The following is an 18640-nucleotide window of genomic DNA, read 5'->3' on the forward strand; positions in this document are numbered from 1 at the left end:
TGCATCTTGTGGTGACTCCTCTGTATTTGCATCTTGTGGTGACTACTCTGTATTTGCTCCTTGTGGTGACTCCTCTGTATTTGCCCCTTGTGGTGTCTCCTCTGTATTTGCACCTTGTGGTGACTCCTCTGTATTTGCACCTTGTGGTGACTCCTCTGTATTTGCTCCTTGTGGTGACTCCTCTGCATTTGCTCCTTGTGGTGACTCCTCTGTATTTGCTCCTTGTGGTGACTCCTCTGTATTTGCCCCTTGTGGTGACTCCTCTGTATTTGCACCTTGTGGTGACTCCTCTGTATTTGCCCCTTGTGGTGACTCCTCTGTATTTGCCCCTTGTGGTGACTCCTCTGTATTTGCTCCTTGTGGTGACTCCTCTGTATTTGCCCCTTGTGGTGACTCCTCTGTATTTGCTCCTTGTGGTGACTCCTCTGTATTTGCTCCTTGTGGTGACTCCTCTTTATTTGCCCCTTGTGGTGACTCCTCTGTATTTGCACCTTGTGGTGACTCCTCTGTATTTGCTCCTTGTGGTGACTCCTCTGTATTTGCTCCTTGTGGTGACTCCTCTGTATTTGCCCCTTGTGGTGACTCCTCTGTATTTGCTCCTTGTGGTGACTCCTCTGTATTTGCCCCTTGTGGTGACTCCTCTGTATTTGCTCCTTGTGGTGACTCCTCTGTATTTGCTCCTTGTGGTGACTCCTCTGTATTTGCTCCTTGTGGTGACTCCTCTGTATTTGCCCCTTGTGGTGACTCCTCTGTATTTGCCCCTTGTGGTGACTCCTCTGTATTTGCTCCTTGTGGTGACTCCTCTGTATTTGCCCCTTGTGGTGACTCCTCTGTATTTGCTCCTTGTGGTGACTCCTCTGTATTTGCCCCTTGTGGTGACTCCTCTGTATTTGCTCCTTGTGGTGACTCCTCTGTATTTGCTCCTTGTGGTGACTCCTCTGTATTTGCTCCTTGTGGTGACTCCTCTGTATTTGCCCCTTGTGGTGACTCCTCTGTATTTGCCCCTTGTGGTGACTCCTCTGTATTTGCTTCTTGTGGTGACTCCTCTGTATTTGCACCTTGTGGTGACTCCTCTGTATTTGCTCCTTGTGGTGACTCCTCTGTATTTGCCCCTTGTGGTGACTCCTCTGTATTTGCTTCTTGTGGTGACTCCTCTGTATTTGCACCTTGTGGTGACTCCTCTGTATTTGCTCCTTGTGGTGACTCCTCTGTATTTCCTCCTTGTGGTGACCCCTCTGTATTTGCTCCTTGTGGTGTCTCCTCTGTATTTGCTCCTTGTGGGGACTCCTCTGTATTTGCACCTTGTGGTGACTCCTCTGTATTTGCTCCTTGTGGTGACTCCTCTGTAATTGCCCCTTGTGGTGACTCCTCTGTATTTGCTCCTTGTGGTGACTCCTCTGTATTTGCTCCTTGTGGTGACTCCTCTGTATTTGCCCCTTGTGGTGACTCCTCTGTATTTGCCCCTTGTGGGGACTCCTCTGTATTTCCTCCTTGTGGTGTCTCCTCTGTATTTGCTCCTTGTGGTGACTCCTCTGTATTTGCTCCTTGAGGTGACTCCTCTGTATTTGCTTCTCTTTATGGTGGCCTGTAGAGTGGTCTTCACTTGGGGGATGTTGTGGTTTTCTTCACCATGGGTAGCATTGTGTGATCATCCACCTCTGGTGTCTCCGCTCCCAGGTCACCAGTGCGCTGCTCTTCTTTTGCAGAATGCAGTAAGCTGTGGATTTGGCGGCTCCTCACATTTCTGGCCTCTGATGATTTCTTTCTTTCCAGTCTAATGATGGCTGGTGTCTCTTCCTCTGATTGTATGTTGTGGGGTCACAGCAACAGCTCCAAATAGAAAAGCTGCAACCGGAATCAGCTCCAGACCTTTTATCTGATTAATTGATGATGGATAATGAGGGAACCGCCCTTGAGCCATTAAAGAGCGTCTGAGATCATTGTCCAATTACTTTTGATCCCTTGAAAAAGATTCAGCGACAGATTAAAGAGTGGAAATTCACAAACTTCCTCCAATCAGGGTGTGAAGACCTCAAATTACAGCTGAGAGCCGGCGCCAGAGGCCCAGATTGTAACAGAACTGGACCTGGGATATGTTCAGTGACATCAAAATATCACACATAAGAGGCGAGGGCCAACTACTGCAGCGGGGTCCACAGGGGTCCAAAGGGGTCCACAGGGGGAGTCACCTGTGTGCATGTGGGCCACTCTCATACTGATCACACGCACAATAATGACATCATAAGGCGGCTCCAAATTATACCACCCCACACAGTGACATCACACCCTCAGTGACATCACCTCATACTTCATGGCCACACCCCCGGTGACGTCACACCCCTCGCTCCGGTGACATCACGCCCCTCGCTCCGGTGACGTCACGCCCCTCGCTCCGGTGACGTCACGCCCCTCGCTCCGGTGACGTCACGCCCCTCGCTCCGGTGACGTCACGCCCCTCGCTCCGGTGACGTCACGCCCCTCGCTCCGGTGACGTCACGCCCCTCGCTCCGGTGACGTCACGCCCCTCGCTCCGGTGACGTCACGCCCCTCGCTCCGGTGACGTCACGCCCCTCAGTGTCTGTTGCAGTCAGTTTTCGTGATGCTCATCCTCTGGTGTGACTCATACATTAGACGCGCCCCCCCCCTGTGACCCCAGGACATCCATCATGGCCTGAAGTTACTAATTGTTTTACCGATCCTCCTGGGCCCATCTGGACTTTGATGCATGAATGATGCATGAGAATGGCGCACATCAAAGTGCAGACACCCACTGCTGCGGGGTCCAGCGCCATCAATCACCGGAGGAATGACAGCCACCATCTTCCCGCATCATCCAGCCTAAATAAGTACCAGACCCCGCTGTGTCCTCAGCAGCGGAGGAAGCCCGGAGGGGAGAGCAGCGGACATCCCAAATATAACCAGCGGGAACAATCCACACAATCCCCCCTGAGAACACGACCCCAGAAGATTGTGTGGGAAAATACACGAGAACACAGAGTCACAGCAAGCCTCCACTCACCTCCAGAGCTGCGCCCACTATTCTGCTGTTACTTCGTGTCTTATCCTCCAGTCACCTCCAGAGCTGCACCCACTATTCTGCTGTTTCCTCAGGTCTTATCCTCCAGTCACCTCCAGAGCTGCACCCACTATTCTGCTGTTACATCGTGTCTTATCCTCCAGTCACCTCCAGAGCTGCAGTCACTATTCTGCTGTTACATTGTGTCTTATCCTCCAGTCACCTCCAGAGCTGCAGTCACTATTCTGCTGTTACATTGTGTCTTATCCTCCAGTCACCTCCAGAGCTGCAGTCACTATTCTGCTGTTACATCGTGTCTTATCCTCCAGTCACCTCCAAAGCTGCAGTCACTATTCTGCTGTTTCATGGGGTCTTACATACCTCCATGCCTTAAACCCCAGTGACTAAGAGCAGTAATCTGAGTGCTGCTGTTACATCACGTGGTTTCCCTATATGCTGCACTCTGGCTCATTCATTCATCTTTCTGTTCGCTCTCAGGCTGCAGATTCCCACGTCTTTCATCCATTCTCAGCACAAGCAAAGCATGGTGGGGTCCACATTCACTAGAAAGGTGCGGGACGCAGGAAGCTGCTGCCTGGGAACAAACAGAAAACCAGCAGAATAGTGAGTGCAGCTCTGGAGTATAATACAGGCGGTAACTCAGAATCAGTAATGTATGTACACAGTGACTGCACCAGCAGAATAGTGAGTGCAGCTCTGGAGTATAATACAGGAGGCAACTCAGGATCAGTAATGTATGTACACAGTGACTGCACCAGCAGAATAGTGAGTGCAGCTCTGGAGTATAATACAGGAGGTAACTCAGGATCAGTAATGTATGTCCACAGTGACTGCACCAGCAGAATAGTGAGTGCAGCTCTGGGGTATAATACAGGAGGTAACTCAGGATCAGTAATGTATGTACACAGTGACTGCCCCAGCAGAATAGTGAGTGCAGCTCTGGAGTATAATACAGGAGGTAACTCAGGATCAGTAATGTATGTGCACAGTGACTGCACCAGCAGAATAGTGAGTGCAGCTCTGGAGAATAATACAGGAGGTAACTCAGGATCAGTAATGTATGTACACAGTGACTGCTCCAGCAGAATAGTGAGTGCAGCTCTGGAGTATAATACAGGAGGTAACTCAGGATCAGTAATGTATGTGCACAGTGACTGCACCAGCAGAATAGTGAGTGCAGCTCTGGAGAATAATACAGGAGGTAACTCAGGATCAGTAATGTATGTACACAGTGACTGCACCAGCAGAATAGTGAGTGCAGCTCTGGAGTATAATACAGGAGGTAACTCAGGATCAGTAATGTATGTACACAGTGACTGCACCAGCAGAATAGTGAGTGCAGCTCTGGAGTATAATACAGGAGGTAACTCAGGATCAGTAATGTATGTCCACAGTGACTGCACCAGCAGAATAGTGAGTGCAGCTCTGGAGTATAATACAGGAGGTAACTCAGGATCAGTAATGTATGTACACAGTGACTGCACCAGCAGAATAGTGAGTGCAGCTCTGGAGTATAATACAGGGGGTTACAAGATATAATGCAGAATCTGACAGAATCATATGGGGGCTTTTATGAGTGAGGAGGACGCATCCGATCAGTCGTGTCCCCCATAGAAATAATTCTCTGTCCTCTGCCACTTTCCTTTGTAATACACACATACATCTGTGGATGGGAGCAGAGGTGAATTTGGCGCCATCACGTGCCCGCGCCGCCGTCTCCAGAGCTTGGCACTGGAGGGGTTAAGCACCGCCAGGTTTTCCCATACGTTAAGTCCCCTTTATGGCGGGCTGTTAGGTGATACCCCTCCCCAGCAGCGGCGGACACCGCACTAAACCTACAAATCGTATAGGTAGCTTTACCGGGATTAGAGCGGCCAGCTGAGCCCTGGCCCGGGCCCCCGGCCGCCCATCAATCACGGGCCCCCGGCCGCCCATCAATCACGGGCCCTCGCCCCGCCACGGCCGGACACAACCTGTATTGTCGGGCTTTATTTTTGCCTAATTTATGGTTTTCATTTTTGTGGGGACATTTTCCTGCGTAACCCCTGGTGCACCAGGTAGTAATAATGAGAGCGTTGTACAGGGCGAGGTGTGAGCGCGCCCCCTCCCCACCCCCTGGAAGCCCCCTCCACCCGGCCCAGACGCGCGGGTCCCCGGCAGCCGGGAATAAGCCCCTCTGTTTGCACAAGGCTTCATTACATGGCTGGATCTGGCGAACGGAAATCCAAAATCCTCCAACAGGTGCAAAATATTAAGAGCCCGTGTACTTCAATAAGTGCAAAGAACGCAGATATCAGCGGGGGAGGGGAACAGGAGCGGATGGCGAGCTCCCGGGACAAGGACAGGGTCACACCAGCGGATGGCGAGCTCCCAGGACAAAAACAGGGTCACACCAGCGGATGGCGAGCTCCCAGGACAAGGACAGGGTCACACCAGCGGATGGCGAGCTCCCGGGACAAGGACAGGGTCACACCAGCGGATGGCGAGCTCCCGGGACAAGGACAGGGTCACACCAGCGGATGGCGAGCTCCCGGGACAAGGACAGGGTCACACCAACGGATGGCGAGCTCCCAGGACAAGGACAGGATCACACCAGCGGATGGCGAGCTCCCGGGACAAGGACAGGGTCACACCAGCGGATGTCGAGCTCCCGGGACAAGGACAGGGTCACACCAGCGGATGGCGAGCTCCCGGGACAAGGATAGGGTCACACCAGCGGATGGCGAGCTCCCGGGACAAGGACAGGGTCACACCAACGGATGGCGAGCTCCCAGGACAAGGACAGGGTCACACTGAAGCAGCAGGAGCTCAGGATGAGCAGGCCATAGCCCACCCTCGTACAGTGCAGCTTCCTCCTCGTCTGTGGGGATCCCGGGCGGGTGTAAGTGAGGTCCAGGGGTGCGGAATTCTAGAAAAGCCCCTAATTAATCTAAGCCAATGAATGGACATCCTCTAACCTGCAGATTTTGGGGATCCTGCCCCTTACACCTGGAGGAAACCCTTCTAATGGGTGCAGGGGGGAAGTCCTTTTGGCTAGCTAGGGGTAAGCCTGTCCAGGTGGGGTAGTTATTCAGGGGCCTGGTGCTTCCTGGGGGTCCACACGACGGGCACACCCAGTGTATGGCTGTCGGCTCCGGGTGCGCCCTCTGGCGTTGCTTCATCGGGGCATCTAATCGGACCCTCTTTAGCTCCTTGTTGTTGCTGCCCCCTCCTCACATGTACGCGTAAGGACGGTATAAATTATGGGGCGCAGCGCGGCACCGAGGCGTCTGTGGCTCTGTAATGAGCGGTTACGTGGAAGTCTGCAGAGGCGGCTGCAATATCTGCTCCATCTAATGTGCTATTTCCAGAGCTGCTGCTGAGGGTTACAAAGAGGTGAGGGGCCCAAAACACCGGCCGCGGGCACCCACGTGGGCCCAGACTCCGCCATCATGTGCAGTCACCGTCAAGGTCACACACTGGCGGCAGCGAAATCCCGCAACCACATAACGTCAGCGGCATCAGCCCAATGTAACCGTCACCGGCCCCGCGCAACCGTCACCGGCCCCGCGCAACCGTCACCGGCCCCGCGCAACCGTCACCGGCCCCGCGCAACCGTCACCGGCCCCGCGCAACCGTCACCGGCCCCGCGCAACAGTCGCTGGCCCAGCTCGAAATAATTGTCATCAGCTTGGTATAACCATCTTCGGCTCAGTATAAGTGTCGTCACCTCGCTATTACCGTCCTCAGCTCGGGATAACCGTCCTCGGCTCCGGATAGCCGCCCTTGGCTCTGAATAGCCGCCCTCTGCTTCGAAAAGCCGTCCTCGGCTCCATATAACCGTCCTCGGCTCCTGATAGCCGCCCTCGGCTCCAGATTGCTGTCCTCCGCTCCGGATAGCCGTCCTCGGCTCCGGATAGCCGTCCTCGGCTCCGGATAGCCGTCCTCGGCTCCGGATAGCCGTCCTCGGCTCCGGATAGCCGTCCTCGGCTCCGGATAGCCGTCCTCGGCTCCATATAACCATCCTCGGCTCCGGATAGCCGTCCTCAGCTCTGGATAGCCGTCCTCAGCTCCGGATAGCCGCCCTCGGCTCCGGATAGCCGCCCTCGGCTCCGGATAGCCGCCCTCGGCTCCGGATAGCCGCCCTCGGCCTTGGACAACCGTCCTCGGCTTCGGATAGCTGCCCTCAGCTCCGGATAGCCGTCCTCGGCTCGGTATACGTGTGCCTGATGTCCCTTGCCTGGTGACCCGTGCCGGAAGTTTTGTATCTGTTTATACCCATCCTCCTGTTTCCCATCCAGACTGTGCTACCCTTTTCTGCCCGGTTTGTCCTGTCCATTAACTATCCCTGTTTCTGCTCTCTTTGCTCCGCTGCCAGAGTCCCGGTTACTGCCCTGGGACTGGCACCTGGCGTTCTGCCTTGCGGCGGGTGCTTACTCAAGTCCCTCCCACTAAAGGGTAAGCTTGGCTTCCCCCTGTGGTCCTGTGGGTCCACTCCCGCTCGCCGCCCTCACCAGCCATGAGGGTTACACTCAGCTCAGTATAATTGTCGTCAGATCGTGTCATGATGAGTATGTGATATGATAGCGGGGAACTGAGGCTCTTAAGCTGTCCCTCCAGCTAGGGGACCCTAAGCTATCCCTAACCTCAGGGATACTCCTAATGGTGGAGAGGCCTGAGTCTCTTTCCTGGCCCTGTTCCTGACCAGTCCTGATCTGATTCCCCCTCCCCTCCCCCCCAGGGAGGGACGGGACAGGAGTGTGTTAAAAACCACAGATATAGACAGATAAGGGAAAAAAACAAAACTGTCACACACCATGCACATACACAAAGGTAAAGACAGTAAGAGATTTAGGAGGAAAAACAAGAGCAGGAAGGAAGCGACAAAAAAGGCGTAAACTCTACAAACACACCAAGCAAAGAGCACAACTTTCACCAGTAAGTCTGGAACATCACATCTCACAGACCAACATAGGGTAAACTGTAGCTGGCATGGGTGGAAGGTTTCAACCAGCATAAATAGCAGGGAGCAGATGTGATAGGCCTCCCCACAACATGTGACCAAAGGTGCTAGCAGACCAGCAGCCTGCCTTTGGATCAGCACACAGCAGGTCAATGCTGTGTCTGCATGTGTTGATCCCAAACACAAGAGAAGCCACTGGCGGAGTGTCAGAATCTGAGCAGAGCCCCACGCCGCCATGACAGTCGGTGAAGTTTGTGCAAAACGCCATGTGACAGTACCCCAATCTCTAAGAGGGACCTCTGGACCCTCAGGACGGAGATGAAGGAATGTCCTAACCAGGAGCTTATGAATATCTGAAGCTGGTGCCCAAGTCCTCTCCTCAGGACCATACCCAAGTACTGCAATGAACAGCGAACGACACGAGAATCAACGATTACGAACACCTGAAAATGTAATGGGCCACTGACTAAGCCCGGAGGCAGAGGCGAGGGAAGAGCGGCTCCCGAACACACTTATTTCTTTACCAGACATCTATGGAAATCATTATGAATCTTGTAAGATGCCGGTAACGCCAGATGGAAAGCAACCGGATTAGTGACTGTTCTCATTTTGTATGGACCGATAAACCAAGGTCCTAACGTCAGTGAAGGCATCTTAAGCCTAATGTTTCTTGTAGATAACCACAACAGATCACCCACACACAGGTCCGGACCAGGCACACGTCTACAGTCACCCACACACAGGTCCGGACCAGGCACAGGTCTACAGTCACCCACACACAGGTCCGGACCAGACCCACATCTACAGTCACCCACACACAGGTCCGGACCAGGCCCACGTCTACAGTCACCCACACACAGGTCCGGACCAGACCCACGTCTACAGTCACCCACACACAGGTCCGGACCAGACCCACGTCTACAGTCACCCACACACAGGTCCGGACCAGGCCCACGTCTACAGTCACCCACACACAGGTCCGGACCAGGCACACGTCTACAGTCACCCACACACAGGTCCGGACCAGACACACGTCTACAGTCACCCACACACAGGTCCAGACCAGGCACACGTCTACAGTCACCCACACACAGGTCCAGACCAGGCACACGTCTACAGTCACCCACACACAGGTCCGGACCAGGCACACGTCTACAGTCACCCACACACAGATCCAGACCAGGCACACGTCTACAGTCACCCACACACAGGTCCGGACCAGGCACACGCCTACAGTCACCCACACACAGGTCCGGACCAGACACACGTCTACAGTCACCCACACACAGGTCCGGACCAGGCACACGTCTACAGTCACCCACACACAGGTCCGGACCAGGCACACGTCTACAGTCACCCACACACAGTTCCGGACCAGGCACACGTCTACAGTCACCCACACACAGGTCCAGACCAGGCACACGTCTACAGTCACCCACACACAGGTCCGGACCAGGCACACGTCTACAGTCACCCACACACAGGTCCGGACCAGGCACACGTCTACAGTCACCCACACACAGGTCCGGACCAGACCCACGTCTACAGTCAGCCACACACAGGTCCGGACCAGGCACACGTCTACAGTCACCCACACACAGGTCCAGACCAGGCACACGTCTACAGTCACCCACACACAGGTCCGGACCAGGCACACATCTACAGTCACCCACACACAGGTCCGGACCAGGCACACGTCTACAGTCACCCACACACAGGTCCAGACCAGGCACACGTCTACAGTCACCCACACACAGGTCCAGACCAGGCACACGTCTACAGTCACCCACACACAGGTCCGGACCAGGCCCACGTCTACAGTCACCCACACACAGGTCCGGACCAGGCCCACGTCTACAGTCACCCACACACAGGTCCGGACCAGGCCCACATCTACAGTCACCCACACACAGGTCCGGACCAGACACACGTCTACAGTCACCCACACACAGGTCCGGACCAGACACACGTCTACAGTCACCCACACACAGGTCCGGACCAGGCACACGTCTACAGTCACCCACACACAGGTCCGGACCAGGCCCACATCTACAGTCACCCACACACAGGTCCGGACCAGGCCCACATCTACAGTCACCCACACACAGGTCCGGACCAGGCACACGCCTACAGTCACCCACACACAGGTCCGGACCAGGCACACGTCTACAGTCACCCACACACAGGTCCGGACCAGGCACACGTCTACAGTCACCCACACACAGGTCCGGACCAGGCACACGTCTACAGTCACCCACACACAGGTCCAGACCAGGCACACGTCTACAGTCACCCACACACAGGTCCGGACCAGACACACGTCTACAGTCACCCACACACAGGTCCGGACCAGACACACGTCTACAGTCACCCACACACAGGTCCGGACCAGGCACACGTCTACAGTCACCCACACACAGGTCCGGACCAGGCACACGTCTACAGTCACCCACACACAGGTCCGGACCAGACCCACGTCTACAGTCACCCCCACACACAGGTCCGGACCAGGCACACGTCTACAGTCACCCCCACACACAGGTCCGGACCAGGCACACATCTATAGTCACCCACACACAGGTCCGGACCAGGCACACGCCTACAGTCACCCACACACAGGTCCAGACCAGGCACACGTCTACAGTCACCCACACACAGGTCCGGACCAGGCACACGCCTACAGTCACCCACACACAGGTCCGGACCAGGCACACGTCTACAGTCACCCACTCACATGTCCACACCAGACACACGTCTACAGTCACCCACTCACAGGTCCGGACCAGGCCCACGTCCACAGTCACCCACACACAGGTCCGGACCAGGCACACGTCTACAGTCACCCACACACAGGTCCGGACCAGACCCACGTCTACAGTCACCCACACACAGGTCCGGACCAGGCACACGTCTACAGTCACTCACACACAGGTCCGGACCAGACACACGTCTACAGTCACCCACACACAGGTCTGGACCAGGCACACGTCTACAGTCACCCACACACAGATCCGGACCAGACACACGTCTACAGTCACCCACACACAGGTCCAGACCAGGCACACGTCTACAGTCACCCACACACAGGTCCGGACCAGGCACACGTCTACAGTCACCCACACACAGGTCCGGACCAGGCCCACATCTACAGTCACCCACACACAGGTCCGGACCAGACACACGTCTACAGTCACCCACACACAGGTCCGGACCAGGCACACGTCTACAGTCACCCACACACAGGTCCGGACCAGGCACACGTCTACAGTCACCCACACACAGGTCCGGACCAGGCACACGTCTACAGTCACCCACACACAGGTCCGGACCAGGCACACGTCTACAGTCACCCACACACAGGTCCGGACCAGGCACACGTCTACAGTCACCCATACACAGGTCCGGACGAGGCACACGTCTACAGTCACCCACACACAGGTCCGGACCAGACACACGTCTCCAGTCACCCACACACAGGTCCGGACCAGACACACGTCTACAGTCACCCACACAAAGGGCCTGACCAGGCACACGTCTACAGTCACCCACACAAAGGGCCTGACCAGGCACACGTCTACAGTCACCCACACACAGGTCCGGACCAGGCACACGTCTACAGTCACCCACACACAGGTCCGGACCAGGCACACGTCTACAGTCACCCACACACAGGTCCGGACCAGGCACACGTCTACAGTCACCCACACACAGGTCCGGACCAGGCACACGTCTACAGTCACCCACACAGGTATGGACAAGGCACCAGCTTTAATGTTCTTAGAACCAGAGAGATAAGTAACGAAAAAATTAAACCTATTAAAAATAAATGACCTTGATGGTCTCGCTGTAAGACGTTTATCCGACTCAACATAAAGGTTATTGTGGTCAGCATTTACAGTAACCGGATGGAGGCCCCCTCCAGAAAGTGTCGCCATTGCTCAAATGCCAACTTGATCTCCAGTAATTCCCTGCTACCAATATCGTAATTATGTTACGCCGAAGATAATGTCTTAGAAAAGAAGGAACATGGATGAAGTTTACCAAGAGAGCGACCCTGAGACAACACAGCCCCCACCCCCACCTCTGACACATCCAACCTCCACCGTAAAAGGCTGAGACACATCAGGCTGTATCAATGCGTGTGCCGACGAGAAGCATCTCTCAAGATGGTCAAAAGTATATAAAGCCCCCCGACTCCATCCAAGGAGTCCGCACCCTTCTTACTCGTGTCAGTGAGTGGTGTCACTAGAGCGGAGGGATTCTTATTAAACTTCAGATCATAATCCTAATTGTTACCAGACGATTAATATTACAGTGTGTATAGATTATATTCATACTGGTGAAACACGTCCGGCCGGAGCCCTGCAGTGTATGGAGCGGTGATGTGGGGGCCGCACTGAGCGCAGGTCACATGACCGCTGACCATCACAATGAAGCACAGCCGGGCCACGGAGTCCACATGATACACAGGTCTGAACGCAGAATAGTCGCACTGTAATTGAGTCATGTCTCCCACCGCACCTCTCCGCATCTCCCCTCCCCCCACACACACACACACACCTCCCCGCGTCTCCCCCAAACACACACACGCACCTCCCCGCGTCTCCCCCACACGCACACACCTCCCCGCGTCTCCCCCACATGCACACACCTCCCCGCGTCTCCCCCCACACACACACCTCCCCGCGTCTCCCCCCCACACACACCTCCCCGCGTCTCCCCCCCACACACACCTCCCCGCGTCTCCCCCCACACACACACCTCCCCGCGTCTCCCCCCCACACACACCTCCCCGCGTCTCCCCCCCACACACACACACACACACCTCCCCGCATCATCCACACACACACACACCTCCCGCGTCTCCCCCACACACACACACACACCTCCCCGCATCTCCACACACACACACACACACACACACACACACACACACCTCCCCGCGTCTCCCACACACACACCTCCCCGCATCTCCCACACACACACACACACACACACACACACACCTCCCCGCGTCTCCCACCGCACCTCTCCGCATCTCCCCTCCCCCCACACACACACACACACCTCCCCGCGTCTCCCCCAAACACACACACGCACCTCCCCGCGTCTCCCCCACACGCACACACCTCCCCGCGTCTCCCCCACATGCACACACCTCCCCGCGTCTCCCCCCACACACACACCTCCCCGCGTCTCCCCCCCACACACACCTCCCCGCGTCTCCCCCCCACACACACCTCCCCGCGTCTCCCCCCACACACACACCTCCCCGCGTCTCCCCCCCACACACACCTCCCCGCGTCTCCCCCCCCCACACACACACACACACCTCCCCGCATCATCCACACACACACACACCTCCCCGCGTCTCCCCCCCACACACACACACACACCTCCCCGCATCTCCCACACACACACACACACACACACACCCCTCCCCGCGTCTCCCACACACACACACACACACACACACACCTCCCCGCGTCTCCCCCACACACACACACACACACACACACACACATACACACACACACACACACACCTCCCCGCGTCTCCCACACACACACACACACACCTCCCCGCGTCTCCCCCACACACACACACACACACACACACACACCTCCCCGCGTCTCCCCCCCACACACACACACACACCTCCCCGCGTCTCCCCCACACACACACACACACACCTCCCCGCGTCTCCCCCACACACACACACCTCCCCGCGTCTCCCCCCCACACACACACACACACACACCTCCCCGCGTCTCCCCCACACACACACACACACACACACCTCCCCGCGTCTCCCCCACACACACACACACACACCTCCCCGCGTCTCCCCCACACACACACACACACCTCCCCGCGTCTCCCTCACACACACACACACACCTCCCCGCGTCTCCCTCACACACACACACACCTCCCCGCGTCTCCCCCCACACACACACACCTCCCCGCGTCTCCCCCACACACACACACACACACCTCCCCGCGTCTCCCCCACACACACACACACACACACACCTCCCCGCGTCTCCCACACACACACACACACACACCTCCCCGTGTCTCCCCCACACACACACACACACACCTCCCCGTGTCTCCCCCCCACACACACACACACACCTCCCCGTGTCTCCCCCCCACACACACACACACACACACCTCCCCGCGTCTCCCCCCCACACACACACACACACCTCCCCGCGTCTCCCACACACACACACACACACACACACACCTCCCCGCGTCTCCCCCACATACACACACACCTCCCCGCGTCCCCCCCCCACACACACACACCTCCCCGCGTCTCCCCCACACACACACCTCCCCGCGTCTCCTCCACACACACACACACACCTCCCCGCGTCTCCCCCCCACACACACACACCTCCCCGCGTCTCCCCCACACACACACACCTCCCCGCGTCTCCTCCACACACGCACACACACACCTCCCCACGTCTCCCCCACATACACACACACCTCCCCGCGTCTCCCCCACACACACACACACCTCCCCGCGTCTCCCCCACACACACACACACCTCCCCGCGTCTCCCCCACACACACACACCTCCCCGCGTCTCCCCCACACACACACACACCTCCCCGCGTCTCCTCCACACACACACACACACACACACCTCCCCACGTCTCCCCCACATACACACACACCTCCCCGCGTCTCCCCCACACACACACACACCTCCCCGCGTCTCCCCCACACACACACACCTCCCCGCGCCTCCCCCACATACACACACACCTCCCCGCGTCTCCCCCACACACACACCTCCCCGCGTCTCCTCCACACACACACCTCCCCGCGTCTCCCCCACACACACACACCTCCCCGCGTCTCCCCCACACACACACACACACCTCCCCACGTCTCCTCCACACACACACACCTCCCCACGTCTCCCCCACATACACACACACCTCCCCGCGTCTCCCCCACACACACACCTCCCCGCGTCTCCCCCACACACACACACCTCCCCGCGTCTCCCCCACATACACACACACCTCCCCGCGTCTCCCCCACACACACACACACACACACACCTCCCCGCGTCTCCTCCACACACACACACACACACACACACACCTCCCCGCGTCTCCTCCACACACACACACACACCTCCCCGCGTCTCCCCCACACACACACACACACACACCTCCCCGCGTCTCCCCCACACACACACACACCTCCCCGCGTCTCCTCCACACACACACACACACCTCTCCGCGTCTCCTCCACACACACACACACACCTCCCCACGTCTCCCCCACATACACACACACCTCCCCGCGTCTCCCCCACACACACACACCTCCCCGCGTCTCCCCCACACACACACACACCTCCCCGCGTCTCCCCCACATACACACACACCTCCCCGCGTCTCCCCCACACACACACACCTCCCCGCGTCTCCCCCACACACACACACACCTCCCCGCGTCTCCTCCACACACACACACACACACACACCTCCCCGCGTCTCCCCCACACACACACACCTCCCCGCGTCTCCCCCACACACACACACACACCTCCCCGCGTCTCCCCCACACACACACACCTCCCCGCGTCTCCCCCACACACACACACACACCTCCCCGCGTCTCCCCCACACACACACACACACCTCCCCGCGTCTCCCCCACACACACACACACACCTCCCCGCGTCTCCCCCACACACACACACACCTCCCCACGTCTCCCCCACACACACACACCTCCCCGCGTCTCCCCCACACACACACACACACCTCCCCGCGTCTCCCCCACACACACACACACCTCCCCGCGTCTCCCTCACACACACACACACCTCCCCGCGTCTCCCCCACACACACACACACCTCCCCGCGTCTCCCCCACACACACACACACCTCCCCGCGTCTCCCCCACACACACACACACCTCCCCGCGTCTCCCCCACACACACACACCTCCCCGCGTCTCCCCCACACACACACACACCTCCCCGCGTCTCCCCCACACACACACACACACCTCCCCGCGTCTCCCCCACACACACACACACACCTCCCCGCGTCTCCCCCACACACACACACACCTCCCCGCGTCTCCCCCACACACACACACACACACACCTCCCCACGTCTCCCCATATCTCCCCCCATATCTCCCAGTATCTTCTTCACACACCTCCCCGTATCCTACCCACACGTCTCCCCGTATCTCCCCCACACGTCTCCCCCCCACACGTCTCCCCGTATCTCCCCCACACGACTCCCCCCCCACACGTCTCCCCGTATCTCCCCCACACGTCTCCCCCCCCACACGTCTCCCCGTATCCCCCCCACACGTCTCCCCGTATCCCCCCCACACGTCTCCCCGTATCCCCCCCACACGTCTCCCCGTATCCTTCCCACACGTCTCCCCGTATCCCCCCCACACGTCTCCCCGTATCCCTCCCACACGTCTCCCCGTATCCTTCCCACACGTCCCCCCGTATCCCCCCCACACGTCCCCCCGTATCCCTCCCACACGTCTCCCCGTATCCCCCCCACACGTCTCCCCGTATCCCCCCCACACGTCCCCCCGTATCCCCCCCACACGTCCCCCCCGTATCCCCCCCACACGTCCCCCCGTATCCTTCCCACACGTCTCCCCGTATCCCCCCCACACGTCTCCCCGTATCCCCCCACACGTCTCCCCGTATCCCCCCCACACGTCCCCCCGTATCCTTCCCACACGTCCCCCCGTATCCCCCCCACACGTCTCCCCGTATCCCCCCCACACGTCTCCCCGTATCCCCCCCACACGTCTCCCCGTATCCCCCCCACACGTCTCCCCGTATCCCCCCCACACGTCTCCCCGTATCCCCCCCACACGTCTCCCCGTATCCCCCCCACACGTCTCCCCGTATCCCCCCACACGTTTCCCCGTATCTCCCCCACACGTCCCCCCGTATCCCCCCACACGTCTCCCCGTATCCTTCCCACACGTCCCCCCGTATCCCCCCCCACACGTCCCCCCGTATCCCCCCCACACGTCTCCCCGTATCCCCCCCACACGTCTCCCCGTATCCCCCCCACACGTCTCCCCGTATCCCCCCCACACGTCTCCCCGTATCCCCCCCACACGTCTCCCCGTATCCCCCCCACACGTCTCCCCGTATCCCCCCACACGTTTCCCCGTATCTCCCCCACACGTCCCCCCGTATCCCCCCCACACGTCCCCCCGTATCCCCCCCACACGTCCCCCCGTATCCCCCCCACACGTCCCCCCGTATCCTTCCCACACGTCTCCCCGTATCCCCCCCACACGTCTCCCCGTATCCCCCCACACGTCTCCCCGTATCCCCCCCACACGTCCCCCCGTATCCTTCCCACACGTCCCCCCGTATCCCCCCCACACGTCTCCCCGTATCCCCCCCCACACGTCTCCCCGTATCCCCCCCACACGTCTCCCCGTATCCCCCCCACACGTCTCCCCGTATCCCCCCCACACGTCTCCCCGTATCCCCCCCACACGTCTCCCCGTATCCCCCCCACACGTCTCCCCGTATCCCCCCACACGTTTCCCCGTATCTCCCCCACACGTCCCCCCGTATCCCCCCACACGTCTCCCCGTATCCTTCCCACACGTCCCCCCGTATCCCCCCCCACACGTCCCCCCGTATCCCCCCCACACGTCTCCCCGTATCCCCCCCACACGTCTCCCCGTATCCCCCCCACACGTCTCCCCGTATCCCCCCCACACGTCTCCCCGTATCCCCCCCACACGTCTCCCCGTATCCCCCCCACACGTCTCCCCGTATCCCCCCCACACGTCTCCCCGTATCCCCCCACACGTTTCCCCGTATCTCCCCCACACGTCCCCCCGTATCCCCCCACACGTCTCCCCGTATCCCCCCCACACGTCTCCCCGTATCCCCCCCACACGTCTCCCCGTATCCCCCCCACACGTCTCCCCGTATCCCCCCCACACGTCTCCCCGTATCCCCCCCACACGTCTCCCCGTATCCCCCCACACGTTTCCCCGTATCTCCCCCACACGTCCCCCCGTATCCCCCCACACGTCTCCCCGTATCCTTCCCACACGTCCCCCCGTATCCCCCCCCACACGTCCCCCCGTATCCCCCCCACACGTCTCCCCGTATCTCCCCCACACGTCCCCCCGTATCGGTATCCTTCCCACACGTCCCCCCGTATCCCCCCCACACGTCTCCCCGTATCCCCCCCGTACCTCGTGCAGGGCGGCGCTGATCAGACCCGGCTCCCAGGCTCGGGGGGGTCCGGTACCGGCGGCTCCGGGGGGCGCGGAGCTCTTCGTTCTCTTCGGACCCATAATGTTGTGGAGCGATGTGCGACTTCCGGAGACGCGGAGGTATCCTAGCAACAACGGACCGTCATGAACACGCCCCTCACCGCGGGGTCCTAGAGCGGCCGGATCTCCAGCCTGAGGAGAAAGCGCGAGGAGGGGGAGGTGCGCGGTATATATATATGTGTGTGCGGTATATAGTGTATATATGTGTGTGTGTGCGGTATATAGTGTATATATATGTGTGTGTGCGCGGTATATAGTGTATATATGTGTGTGTGTGCGGTATATAGTGTATATATATGTGTGTGTGCGCGGTATATAGTGTATATA

General features: G+C 58.6%; 1 protein-coding gene across 1 annotated transcript in view; it reads right to left on the bottom strand.

Annotated features, from left to right (window-relative positions):
* Positions 1 to 18334, bottom strand: part of SPAG17 (sperm associated antigen 17) — a 384631-nt gene extending 366297 nt beyond the window's left edge. The window contains exon 1 of the mRNA XM_075334839.1: positions 18233 to 18334. Within this exon, the coding sequence (XP_075190954.1) occupies positions 18233 to 18334 (102 nt within the window). The remainder of the gene's footprint in view (positions 1 to 18232) is intronic.
* Positions 18335 to 18640: the final 306 nt, after the last annotated feature.

This window comes from Anomaloglossus baeobatrachus, chromosome 2, assembly GCF_048569485.1.
Source record: "Anomaloglossus baeobatrachus isolate aAnoBae1 chromosome 2, aAnoBae1.hap1, whole genome shotgun sequence".
NCBI lineage: Eukaryota > Metazoa > Chordata > Amphibia > Anura > Aromobatidae > Anomaloglossus > Anomaloglossus baeobatrachus.